Here is a 13733-nt window from a genome sequence, read left to right on the forward strand (position 1 = left end):
GTTACGATCGTGTGGGCAAACTAAGCACGGGGGCCCACACGATCGTACCCAAGGAGGACTCGGTACGCACACGGGTTTCTAGAAAACTGTCCCTGTGCTACATGGGAGGAATGGCAAGGCCCTACCTAAGTGGGGACATTGCCCCAATAAGGGCAGCCCAACTGTCTTCGGATCTGAGCCCTAGCTGATCCTAGGAGCCACACACCAGAATAGGATGCATTCACATGCCACATGACAGGGACTGAACAACAGGACACACAGAGCCAGAATACACAGCATACAGCAGCCAAAATGCAACCACTAGTAACAGATAGGAAGCTGAATATAAATACCAAGTATTAGTTGGCATTTTGTGCAAACATGAAAGCTAGCGGGCCACTTCACGGCTCCTGGCTATACCGCTAGTCCCTACACTAGCCAGGAGTCCAGCAGCACCAGACACAGTTCACACAGCAAGCTACAACAGGACAGGACACAGGTCACACAGCAAGCTGACACAAAACTGACAGAATATAAACAAACAGACATGAACCAGCAAGACACAGATCACACAGCAAGCTTGCAACAGACAAGGATTCATAATTGCTCACCTTGAACACCAGACAGACTGACCAGAAGCTGGGTTTATATGTGAGCACAGACCCAGGAGATTGGCTAGCAGGAAGTACCACACCCAGCCAGCTCTATCAATTAACCCTGTGAGGTCTGTGCTGCTAGGAAGCTTAGAACTACAGATCCCAGCAGCACACTTAACAGATGCGTACTTGATTCCTGTAGGAACACATTGTTACTAGATGTTTGGTAGGTTGGTTTCTTTATGATAGATATTTATTGAAGTATTAAAAGTTCTATTTTATTTAGTTCAGTCAGTGAAAATATCCCATACTTGTACAGATGGAGATTCGCATCTGATGTGCCCATAGGCTATTATAAGCCAAACATATCTCAAAAGAGTGAACTTTACAGTATTATATCTTTGCAACGGCTGCATTGTAAAGCATAGTCAACTGTATGCAAGAAAAATGTATAGTGTAAAAATGTGAACTGCAGGCCTTTTATCATTGAGAATCTATGGCACATGTGTGCAACAGCATAGGCTAGGGCAAACGTTCAACGGAACGTATCAAAAAGTCCCACCAACATAATGTGAACACAACCGATATGGTCAGCTATAGATTGTGAGCTTATTCTATGGCTAGCTCCGTGAAATATGCTGTACTGCATAAACATACAGTATCTAAACTCTAGACAGGCGTAGTTCTTGTCATTTTATTCTGATTCACTCACTCAATATGTTTTGTATGCCATGAGAAGCTTTTTGGAAGCACTAATGGGCATCCTTCAGCGGGTACAGCTGGTTAATTTCTCCCTTGAGAACCATAAGTAGACCTTTTCCACTTGAGGTTGCCCACAGAAATGTGGCATTAACTGGCAAAGACAAATGAGCTGTTACTGTATATTCCCTGTAGATGTCTAATTGATGCAAAGCAGTCTGCAATGACTTAGTGAAATGCTCACTGAAGCCATGATGTGTGGAGGGTAAGTGCGGGCACCACACATTTGGGAACTGCAGAGTATAACCTGATGTCAACTTTTTAATTAACCTCTATATCAATTACAATCTATCAAGGAAATCATACAGCTGTGATGGAAAGATTGATAATACCAGTAGAGCAGAGAAATACAATACCTCCTGGGTTGTAGTTATAGTGGCTCTCATGTCTAAGGAGGCCGAAAAGTCCCTCTGCTATATAGGGAGATACCAGCATTATAAGTGGCGCTTAATAGTTGGATGCCCTATTGCACATTTTCCATTGGGGCGCAGGGCAAGTTGCACGCTTGAATACTTCTGCAGTCATTTGGGCACATTTACTAATACTCAAGGCCAGATTATCATTGGTGTTGTAGGAGCTCAAGGCACCAGCTATGTCCAAACCTCATAGGGGCTTCCAGTCAGCACAATGGAAAGCAGTGTTGTTGTGCGTAGAGTTTCCATATAGTTATAAGGGATGATGTGCAAAAGTGGGACTAATAAGAAGAGGTTGTAGCAGGACTGGAGGTTGTATGTAGCCAGCATGTATGACAATGAACAGGAATTGTTAGGGTGTAGTTGCCATAAAATAGCTGCTCTGCACTACTGATATCCTTATACATGTGCAATTGTAGTGTGGGGTGTGTGGCCTAAGCAGAAACCCATTCATTGAGGAAAAAGGCAGAGGTACTGAACTAAGCTATTTGTGCAATACTGTTTTGACTAAGTATGGTAATACTTATGCAGGCAGTCATGGACAGTACACCTTTTTTTTGCTCATATTTCCTGTGTCGTCACGTATGGGCTGTGGGTATATCCGCGACTATAGAGAACAATGGATTCTATGTTGCGGATATCCACGGTAAAATAGAACATGCTGCGTTTTTTTTTTCCGTAAGCGAATTATGCAACTCCGACATGCTCATGTGAGCGGAACTGTGTAATTCAATGTATTTGATTGAACCGCATATTACCGCGGATCAAAGGCTCGCAGAATCTGCAATTCAAAGTCGGTCGTTTGAGACCAGCTTTAGACTTAAACTTTTAGTTTTTAGTTTTGATGCAAGAATTCATTGGCCAAAATTCACTAAAACGAACATTTCATATGGCAGTCTTAATCTGAAGCCCACTGGGGGATAGATTTGACAAATGTATTAAAAGGTGCATGCCTCTTAAAACACAGGGGGTTTCTGGGTTATTAAAATTTCAAACCAATATTGCTGCTGATGGTAGGAACAGGGCTCAGGCCTAGCATCTTTCCCTATATCAGCCCTGAGTGAACATGCCAATAAAGCAAAGCGGAGCACCTGCCCTGAAAAGGGCAACCCCGCAACTGGAACCTAAATTGATTCCCTAAGTATTCCCTTTCCTGCATATTACACATAGGGACAAAGTAGAACGGGATAAAACAGATGAAAAGACAATATGAGTGCGACTAAAGATAGTTCCAGAGAAAGAAACAGACAGGCAAAGCCTAAAGTTCGTGAGAATAGATCTTAGACTAGGCAAAAAGGTTGAGTATTAGGCACAACCTTGGAACATATAAAAGTACACAACAGTGTATTCGCTTAACTTCACTGTTTATTGTATAACCAGCATATATACACGTTTCGAGGCTACCAAGCCTCTTCTTCGGTATCTGCTGGTAGCATACATCACTTGTGGAGAACCTTGTGTTGACGTTATGGCTACGGAGAAGGTTAAACGCTTTTTCTTGTTTTGGGTTACTCTTTCTGATACTCTCTCTAGTCATGAGTCGGAGAAGGTAGGCAAGGAGATCCCCCAAGATCACCAAGATAGAAGCTCATTGATTAGCTTTATGTCTCTCTAGTCCTTGGGTTGTAAGTTCAAGTCCAACCAAGATGTCCTACTGGTTTGTTCTCCCTTTATTTTTGTGGGTTTTCTCCAAGTACTCACTTTGTATGATCTTCCTGAGAAATAGTCCTATTGTACGTGTCCTTACCAGAGATACTGGGAATAAAACTGTAAACTGCCCCGTGGAACAGTGAGAACAATATCCCTTCTGTAGACGATGATGCAGAATATGTTGATGCTACATAAATAAGGAATAGTGATTTAATTCTCTATTAGGGCTCCTACCCACTAGCGTTTTTTACTGCGAAATTCGCAGCGTTTTTTTTTTCTGCAGGGGTCTTTGGGCTATGGGAGTTGTAAAGCTAAATCGCGATTTTGTGCGATCGCGATTTTAACATTACCAGTCCCATAGACCTCCTGTAGAAAAAAAAAACCTGCGAATTTCGCAGTGAAAAAAAACGCTGGTGGGTAGGAGCCCTAAGTTATCATAATTTATTATAGCACAACAACTTGGTCAAGTGATATACAGACATTCTTGTGGAATTTCTGGCTTATACTAAGGATATTTTCCCCAGCATATACCGCTTTGACCCGCCGGAAAATCTTGTGGTATCTTTAATAATCAGAAAAAGACAGCAATTTTCCATGGTCTTTATTGTGGGCTGTGAGAAATGTCCAACCACATTAACCAGAAGTCACTGATTCTAACGTTAAACAGGATATCTGTATGTCTCATTAGACTGGGGTTTTAGAAACCACAAATCCTCCTTGTTCAAACAGCAGTATACGTTAATATGTTAGGAGAGCCACACAACTGGACCATTAGGACTGAGATCAAGCATACATGAGAAGTGTCTGTGGTCACAACACATCACAAAGTTTTTGTCTTGGTGCTTGGGCTCTCTGGGCACAGACGTGGGTCTGGCGTGACATGCAACATCAGCACTGGACTATGTGATGTCTGTCCGTGTGCATTGGCATTTGGTGCTGGACACCAAAGAGGTCACATCCCCCTTCAATAGGGTGGCTGAGGCAAATGACAACCCAGCCAGCCAATTAACATCTATGAAGGGCTTTTACTCTGACTTCTACTGTGAGGGGGCACCGGGTATATTGCTGTATAACTGGCCCTGTACTGTCCACTATAGCATTTGCCTTTTTTGCATTTGTCAAATGTACTGTTGTAGTCTCTCATTGATGTCAGTTTATCCTTCCTGCTCATAGTACTCTCCCATTCTCCTTGCGCATGTCATAAAGTATATTTGGGGTTCTGTTGGGTCTGTCCTGTTCAATCCACGATGGGAGCTTGTCCCTTTTTTTACGTTTCACAAAGGGACATGCAAGGAAGTCCCCGAGGTTCCTGTCGTGGGGTCACCTATTTCAGGGCGGGTGCTCTGCCTCTAGGCAGTGTCAGCCAAGGTAGACCAAGAATAGACCCTTGCCCATCCACTACTGTTGACTTAGTACATCTCACTTTGTGATTACTGCTTTTTGTGTGGCTCATGACTCCCAGTCCTTCTCCATTCTTTGTCGTGGTGGTTACAATTAGGTCTGATCGGACATGACAGTTTTTACAAAAGAGAATGACACAGATCTTAACTTTGCTGGAGACATCCTGTTTACACATGTGCATGGCTTGTTACATAAGTGAGCTCTGATGACTGCACAGTTACACATTGCATGTTTGTATGATCATTACATAGCCAGGACTGAGTTTCATCAATTAAAGGGGTTGTCCAACATATAATAAAGATATCCTCTATCCACAGGGTAGGGGATAGCTAGCAGATCGGTGGGTGTCTGAATACTGGAACGCCACTAGTCCCAACTATCCCTGAATGAATGGAGCAGTGGTCACGCATGTGCATCGCCACTCCATTTATTCCAATTGTATTGACGGAAATAGCGTAGCACTTGAACTGACTCGGGAATAGGGAACAACCTCTTTAAGGGCTCGGTCAGACGAGCAGAGAGTCGCATGTTTTTTCGCGCAGACAAAAATCCATTGTGTGTGCGGGAAAAAATCCACATGACCAAGTCCATTGCCACCCATATGTTCTATCTTTAGTAGGTGCAGATTTTCGCCCGCACATGCGGAAAACCGCGTGTATATCCGCTCGTCTGACTGAGCCCTAAGTGTGCATTCAATAGGCAGTTAGAAACGCTATCTCTTCTCCTTAGGGAGAACACCTAGACGGTGAGTGAGGAGAATCAAAGGGCCATTCATGCTCCTATGGGTAATATGCAAATAAGGGAGATGGAATAATATTTCCACAGTGCCACCTATTGGAAGGCAGCATTCTTTCAAGCTAACGTTACACTCTTTATACAAGTCTTGTAACAATGACTGGGAATTAAAAGCAAATCCAGACTCCATGTACAGACGGCTGTTTAAGGGTATTTGCCCTTCATCAGTGTACAGTAGGAGTCTGGTTTTGCTGGTGAGAGGCCTGTGACGGTGTCAGAAATGCTATCTTTTCTTCTTAGGGAGACCACCTAGACTGTGAGTGAGGAGACTTAAAAGGCCATTCATGCTCCTCTGGGTAATATCTGGGCAAATAAGGGAGATGAATAATACCTCCACAGTACCATCTATCCCAGTCATTGTTACAAGGCTTGTATAAACAGTCTAACTTTGGCTTGAAGGAAAGCTGCCTTCCGATAGGTGGAGTTATTATTCCATCTCCCTTATTTTCAGTAGGCAGCAAACAGAGATCTTAGAGTTTGAAAACTAAGTGCAGTTGAGATGCTCACGGGTGCATGACTTGTTACATGAGTCATTTTTGATGAATACTTTCATGTTCTAAAGCCCGGTGTGATTATCACATGATCAGGACAGAAGTAATACAAGCGGGAGGCTGTGTCACAGCTGACATGTATGCCTATTATACAGGGAGATGAAAGTGTATTTTGGTGTTGGAGAACAGCAATTAAGCACGCAATAGCATTAGTGCGATGGGAGGAAGGATTACATAGCGCTATTCAAGCTAAGGTCGTTGAGTTGGGTCTCACAGCTGCTCCACTTCGCCTTGAGCGTTTGCAACAGATAGTCAAGTGTTTTGCTTTTTGAATGGCGTAGTCTGTTTAGTTATTGGAGCTGTAGAGGCAACCTGAAAGGCTGCGTTAATACATACCAATGGTCAGCAAAACCATGTGAGCCGTACCGTGAATGGCCACGGTTCTGCTACACGGTAATTGGCACACTACTGCTATTATAAAACCGTCCTAAGGCTATTTACTCCTTAAAACTGTTTTTTTCTTTTGTTGCGCCAATGCATCCAAAATAAGAAGTGAAGTAACTGTGCAAATAGTCTTGATTAAAAATATACTATTTTGTATCTATAGTCCCTATGCAGACCTCTGTGTCTCCGTGGTTACTGACTACAAACAAATCTTGTGTAGTCTGATCCTCCTTTGCTTCTTACTAATCTGCTAAATAATAATAAACTTTATTTGTATAGCGCCAACATATTCCGCAGCGCTTACAAAGACAGGGGGGATACAGAAAGACAAAAAATACAGAACCACGGTTACATAGTAATCAGTTGATGGAGACAGTAGGGATGAGGGTCCTGCTCCAATGAGCTTACATACTACAGATAATGGGGGGCTACAGAAGGTAAAGGGGCTGGAGATATGCACGGTATGGCGAGGTGGAGAGTGAGCGATGTTATGCACATAGACAATGGTCAGACGTTCAGCCGTGTGACGGCAGAATCGGTATGACTGCAGGAGCAGTTTATGATGGCTAGCAGGGATTGCAGTCAGTAGGTTTGTTTAGGGAATGCGGTATGCCTCCCTGAAGAGGTGCGTTTTTAGAGCACGCCTGAAGTTCTGCTAGTCCTGGATTGCTCGGGTAGCCTTTAGTAGTGCGTTCCAGAGGAGCGGTGCTGCTCTGGAGAAGTCTTGGGGACAGGAATGAGAAGATCGAATTAAAGGGGCGCTCAGTCTAGTTTCGTTAGCAGAGCGGAGAGCCCGGGCTGGATGATAGATTGAGATGAGGGAGGCGATATAGGGGGGCGCTGCACTGTGGAGGGCTTTGTGGATGAAGGTGGCGAGTTTAAATTGAATTCTGTATTTGACAGGCAGCCAGTGCAGTGACTGGCACAGGGCAGAGGCGTCTGTGTAGCGACTGGACAGGAAGATGAGCCTGGCTGCCGCATTCTTGATCTTGTTCTTGAGGTGCAGCTGACATGTTCAGGCGAGAGATTGGATGTAGGGGTTAAATGATAGCTCAGAGTCGAATATGACCCCAAGACAGCCTGGCATGTTGTCTAGGAGTTATGGTGGCGCCACACACTGAGATGGAGATGTCAGGATGAGGTTGGTTAGTGGAGGGTGGAAATAGCAGTAGGTCAGTTTTAGAGAGGTTTAGTTTTAGGTATAGAGAGGACATGGTGTTGGAGACAGCAGACAGACAGTCGGTGAAGTTTTGGAGGAAAGGTGCAGAGATGTCGTGGGAAAAGGTGTATAGCTGGGTGTCATCAGCATAGAGGTGGTATTGGAGGCCAAATCTCCTGATGGTTTGTCCAATAGGGGCTGTGTAGATAGAGAAGAGGAGGGAGCCGAGGACCGAGCCCTGGGGGACCCCAACAGCAAGGGGAAGAGGAGGGGAGGTAGAGCCAGCAAAGGAGACACTGAAAGAGCGGTCAGATAGGTAGGAGGAGAACCAGGAGAGAGCAGTGTCCTTTAGGCCGATGAAGCGAAGCATACAGAGGAGGTCAACAGTGTCAAATGCTGCGGAGAGGTCGAGGAGGATCAGTAAGAAGTAATTGCCCCTCGATTTGGCTGTCAGTAGGTCATTGGATACCCTTGTAAGGGCAGTTTCTGTCGAGTGTTAAGGTCGGAAGCCAGACTGTAGGGGGTCTAGGAGAGAGAGCTCTGATAGATAGCTTACAAGGCGGGAGTAAACCAGGCGTTCTAGTAGTTTGGAGATGAAGGGGAGATTTTAGATGGGTCCGTAGTTGGCAGTATTACTCGCGTCCAGAGTCGGCTTCTTTAGCAGTGGGGATATGATGGCTTGTTTGAAAGAAGAGGGAAAGATGTGAGAGGTCAGTGAGGTTGAATATAATGTATGTTAGTAAGGCCTCTGGCACACAAGCATATTTTGGGGCCATGTGCTGTCCGTGTAATTCCAAAATCGGCATAGCTCCAATATAGACTATAGAGCTATTATACACATGGATGTTTTTCTGATTTAAAAAAACTCATGGCATGCCCTATTCCTGTTCATTTCATGGATGGCAAATAAGACATACCAATGCATGTCAATGTGCAGTGTCCATATATATCGGACACCACACAGACTAGTATTTATAAAAATACGTTGCAAATGTCCACTGTACATACCCTTTAAAACATACTGTAGTAGTGGATATTGCATTACCATAAAGGGGGTATTTAAGACCTATATGTGCGATTACTTGAACTATTACAGTGGCCAGTGGTTCATCTGCTTGTGTGCATATGAATACTGAGCCGCAAAGGCTCCTGGGTTGTGTATGAGACTTCAGCAGAAGTTTTGGATTTTTGACAGCTTGAGCACAAGACCCTCCAGTGGATCAACGGAACAAGGTATGAGGATGCCCAGTCTACTACAAATATGTTAGCGGTCACAGAGTTAGTTCAATTAATAGCATTAATAGCACATATTGGTCTCAGACGACCCCTTTAAAATCTAGTGGTATTGTGATAAACACTATCCTACCAAAAGCATGTGGACACCCCTATCAGTAGAATAGATTGTGTCTTATTAGCATGTCAGGTATCCTACACCATGCTACATACAATAGAGACACTTGGAGGTGTCAGCCATTGTTTTTGATGGGAACTGCACACCAATGGTTATGCTGCTGCACACAAGCTGTCCATCATGAAGCGCAATGCTTTGGCCCATCTACAATGATGCAAGAAGTGTCATCATTGGACAATTGAGCAATGGAAGAATGTTCTATGAAATCACTAATCACACTACTCCACCTTTAAATCAGATACCTGGGTGTGGAGGATGATGGTGAACGCCTTTTGCCTGAGTGTGTTGTGCCAACAGCTAAGTACGGTGGACGTTCCGTTATGGTCTAGGGATGTTTTACATGGCATGGTCTTGGTGTGTAGTGGCAAGAACCATGAACACAGAAACGGAATCATGAATACTCTGGAAACGGTCCGCCATACTTCCAACAAAACAACGAGTCTTCTCACAAATCCAACACTGTGTTACATTGGTTTGGAGATATGGATGTGCAATGATTGAACTGACCTATACAGAGCCATGACCTGAACCCTATTGAATATCTTTAGGATAAACTGGAACATTGGGTCAGGAAATATAAATAGCATCCATCTTCTTTGAGAGAACTTGCTAGACATTTGCGGGATGAATGGAGGGGAATACCAGCTGAAGTGTTTCAGACATAGCCCGACTAAGTATTAACATATGTACATAAATACTACTTTTCATTCTTGCTCAGGTGTACAATTACTTTTGGTAGCATAATGTGTGTGTGTATATATATATATATATATATGCATTTGCCAAAACATAGTAAACTTACTACATTTCCCAGACCTTCACAGCTTAAGGGTATAGAGGTTTACCATGGAAATAACAATATTCACTATTTAGGCAAGATAAAGAGACAGTGAAGTTTTTGCATATGGTTACAGATTGTTACATAGAGACGTCTTGTGGGATACAAGAGCGTGGGAAGGATAAACAATCCCACAATGCGGCCTTTATCCCCGGTATCCACTCCATACATGAGGAGCTCTGCCTTGTAAATCTCTCCGCTTCCAGTAACTCTCATTCTTCTACTCCTCTCTGTTTCACGTTCTGCCTGTTGACATGAATCTTGTCTGCCTTATTAGGATAACCCAGTATATCAGTTGGAACGCACAAAGATCCCGCTGTCCCTTCCACTGCTCAGATATCTTGTAGCAACCCTGATTTGGACAGAACTATTTATGAAGATGTTTAGTTAAATACCCTTTGCTGCCCTGCTGTATTACTGGGAATCTCCCACTAATAAGGGGCCAAAAATAAAACTATATTAGGAAAGAAATATTTATGCTAGAGGCGAACATGAAGCTCCTGGGCCCCAATGCAAAGCCTGTAACAGGGCAACTATAATGCTTTATTCATAGTACTAGGCTCCCTATATGGAGAAGAGAAGACTTATGGGCCGCCTAAGGCTCCCAGGCCCGGGTGCAACGGCATCCTCTGTGGAACTATAGGGGATGTGGTTGCACCCGGGCCCAGGAGCCTTAGGGGGCCAATAAGGTCTTTCTTCTCAATATAGGGAGCCCAGTACTATGAATAAAGCATTATAGTTGGGGACCCTGTTACAGGTTTTGCATTGGGGCCCAGGAGCTTCAAGTTACGCCTCTGTCGTCCAGGTTCAACACTTTGAGTAAATGACAGGTACATGACATAGAATGGACTTTTTTCACCCCATTCATCTTGTACTCTTACAGGAAGTTCATCCATCGCTAGAAGCCATTCATGCGCTTTATCCTCAGTGGGACCCCAACAGTTATCAAGAAGGACAAGAGGTGGGAGAAGAGCAGGAAGAGGAAGAATATTTTCCATCATTACTTTCTGAAGACCTGAGTGTCTCTGCAACAAATTCAAGGTAAATGCTAAACGGGTGGCTTTTAAGAAAAACAAAGAAAACTGCAGACTTAGCTTTAGGCCGCCGGCACACGGCCGGATTTACATTGTGGGATTCAGAGCGGTCGTCCGCCTCTGGATTCCGCAGCAAATACCTTCCATAGCATGCTATGGAAGAATGTGTTTTTCCTGCCCAGGAGCGCAAATCAATTGCAAATTTCGCGGGGGAAAAAAATCGCAGCATGCTCTATTTGGAGGCGGATTCCATGTGGACAGCTTCCATTGAAGTGGCCCTTCCGCAATTATTATCATTATCTGTACTGCGCATGTCCAACGGTGCGCTGGCTGGCACATCCACAGTACAGGATAGAAGAACCCGGACAGGTACTCGGGGATCACAGGCCGGGCACAAGGTTGGATTCCACTGCGGGATCCCGCATGTGGAATTTGACCCGGTCGTGTGCAGGCGGCCTTAAACAGAGACGCAGGTCAGAACATGAAGCTGACGACGAGACTAGAAACACCTTCAAACTAAGAGTATAACTGGTGTCCTTCATGAGGAATTGCTGGAATAAGTGTACTGAAACAAGCTGAATGGCTGGCTGGGCTGTCCCACCTCCCAACCAAGCAATATGCCCATATACTAGCAGAGAGGTGCTCATTTTGAAATCCAGCGCCAAAATGACAGTGAGTATGCGCCAGCTTGAGGACCACATGGGTTGGGGCGTCATCCCGGTCCAGTTCTTCTGTTGTGGTCGGCGTGCTGTAACACTCCATATTTATGGACATATTCTCCTTTAGAAGAAAACATCTCCATAGATGGAGTCTGACAAGTCCTGTGTTAGGAGGTTGAATAGGTTTCATGCACAAGGCTCTGTAATATGTATGATGAACCCTAAGCCTGCCCATACATAGCTGTCGGCCAAAGACTTGTTCGGCTAATAGCTATCTCTCCCAGCCACCCAATCTAAGACATGCTCGCTTACCTCCGCCAAGCATGCATGTGTTGTCTATGTCGTGAGGCGAGAAAGCCACTGCCAGACAGCACGTCTCCTGAGAACAAAAGGAACGGGCAGTTAAAATCCAACTGCCCCATCCTTATCTCACCCTGACATCTACTGTCTCTGGAAAGTTAGAAGGCCACCATCCACATTAGATGACCATCCGGTTCTACAAGAATCTGCAAGTTCAGCCAATCTGCATGTAATGTGTATGGCCACCCTAAGTGTTTGTTCCTTAGGGTTTTTTCGACAGGCTTTTTCCATGAGAATGATAATGGCAGGCTGCGAGAAGGAAAATCCTCCTTGCCAGATTAAAGAGCCTAAACTCCCTTGAGAACCCCATGCTACACATTGACATTTGCAGATGATGCCTTGATGACCATTTTTTAACACATCAATGAAGATCATCATGAAATCGTCCTGATAACTAGGCAGTAAAAACGAGCCTTCATGAGATGAACTTGGACAGTATACCTTCAACAAACATTACATTTCCTTGAAAACTGTGGAAAGTTTAATGCTTGGATCAGCTCACTCATTCTTTCCACATGAGCTGATGTTCTTACAAGTTCAAAGCTGCAGAGGTCACGACTAGTTTGTCAACTTGTTGAGGACACGGAAAGTTCCAGGGGGACAATAATACTTAGTAGATTGGAAAGAAGTGCTGATTCGCTCCCACTGTTATTTCAGCATGGATACCTATTTCCCCCTGTTTAGTGATCCTTTTATTTTCCCAGGAGCGACGACGGTCCATCGCAGCGTAGAGTTTGGGAGGAAGGACAGCTGCTTCCTCCCCTTCCGCAGACTGATCTTTATATAGAGGGATTGGAATATAAGGAATCTGGGCAGAGCTCGCAGCCTGGCACCATCAGGTATCATTATTATATGCATAACTCTGAAGAGACTCGTGTTTTCGACTTAACAGCTGTGAGTTTGGACTATTTAAAGGGAGAAAAATGCAATTATTCATTGCTGGAAGATGGCCTGAGCTTGTCATCTTGCCTGTTGCATGCTGACTCTTCTACCGAGTCTTAAACATGTTGCTGTTGCAAGCCAAGAAATGTTCTTGTACGAACCTGCTACATTCTTGGTGCCATTAATCCAGGACTTAACATTTAACAAGTAACGTATTTTGTACAACAAAGATGTCGTAATTAATCCGCAGTATAAACAGAGCGGAGCTGAATAAACCTTCTGATTGATGGGATTAATTTTTTGCTTTAGTATTTAACCTACTTTGGAAAAGAACATGATAATTGTTTACAGTTCGTAAACATTCTCTCGCTAGATTGGCCTCTACAGTAAATCTACGACACCGGTGTTTAGGGGTTAAAAGTCTTTTATGGGATATGACATTGATCCTCCGGATTGACCATCAATGTAGGAGGTGGTGGACCCACTGCCAGAACTCCCTTGGCAGGGTTGTTTCCTGGGACACTGAGCCCTTCAATTGTAGTACATGACATACAGTGACAGCCATGCAAATGGGACTTTTCCTGGTACTGCAGCCTAGCACATTTAATGTAACTCAGAACAAAGTTTTACAGAGACTAGAGGGAAGTAGTTATATTATTTGACATCCATCCTCTGCACCATCATTGCCTTTGGATGTGTTTTTGGTCTTCTGAGATGGCCGACAGAATCCTCAGCACATTGTGCATCGGTAGACTGAGGTATCACATGCTGCTTTCTGATTGGCCAATAGTGATCAGCACTGGCTAATTAGAGAGTAGGCACAGTGCATCATTAGTCTAACACACTACCATTGCACAGTTTG

The 13733-nt window shown here is 44.2% G+C and overlaps 1 protein-coding gene across 4 annotated transcripts in view; it reads left to right on the forward strand.

The window, feature by feature from the left end:
- Positions 1-13733, forward strand: part of TACC2 (transforming acidic coiled-coil containing protein 2) — a 158489-nt gene that overhangs the window by 34961 nt on the left and 109795 nt on the right. For all 4 annotated transcript variants that reach the window (XM_066600873.1, XM_066600875.1, XM_066600874.1 and 1 more), the window contains exons 4-5: positions 10820-10977; positions 12694-12828. In XM_066600873.1, the coding sequence (XP_066456970.1) occupies positions 10820-10977; positions 12694-12828 (293 nt within the window). The remainder of the gene's footprint in view (positions 1-10819; positions 10978-12693; positions 12829-13733) is intronic.

Source organism: Eleutherodactylus coqui, chromosome 4 (assembly GCF_035609145.1).
Source record: "Eleutherodactylus coqui strain aEleCoq1 chromosome 4, aEleCoq1.hap1, whole genome shotgun sequence".
NCBI lineage: Eukaryota > Metazoa > Chordata > Amphibia > Anura > Eleutherodactylidae > Eleutherodactylus > Eleutherodactylus coqui.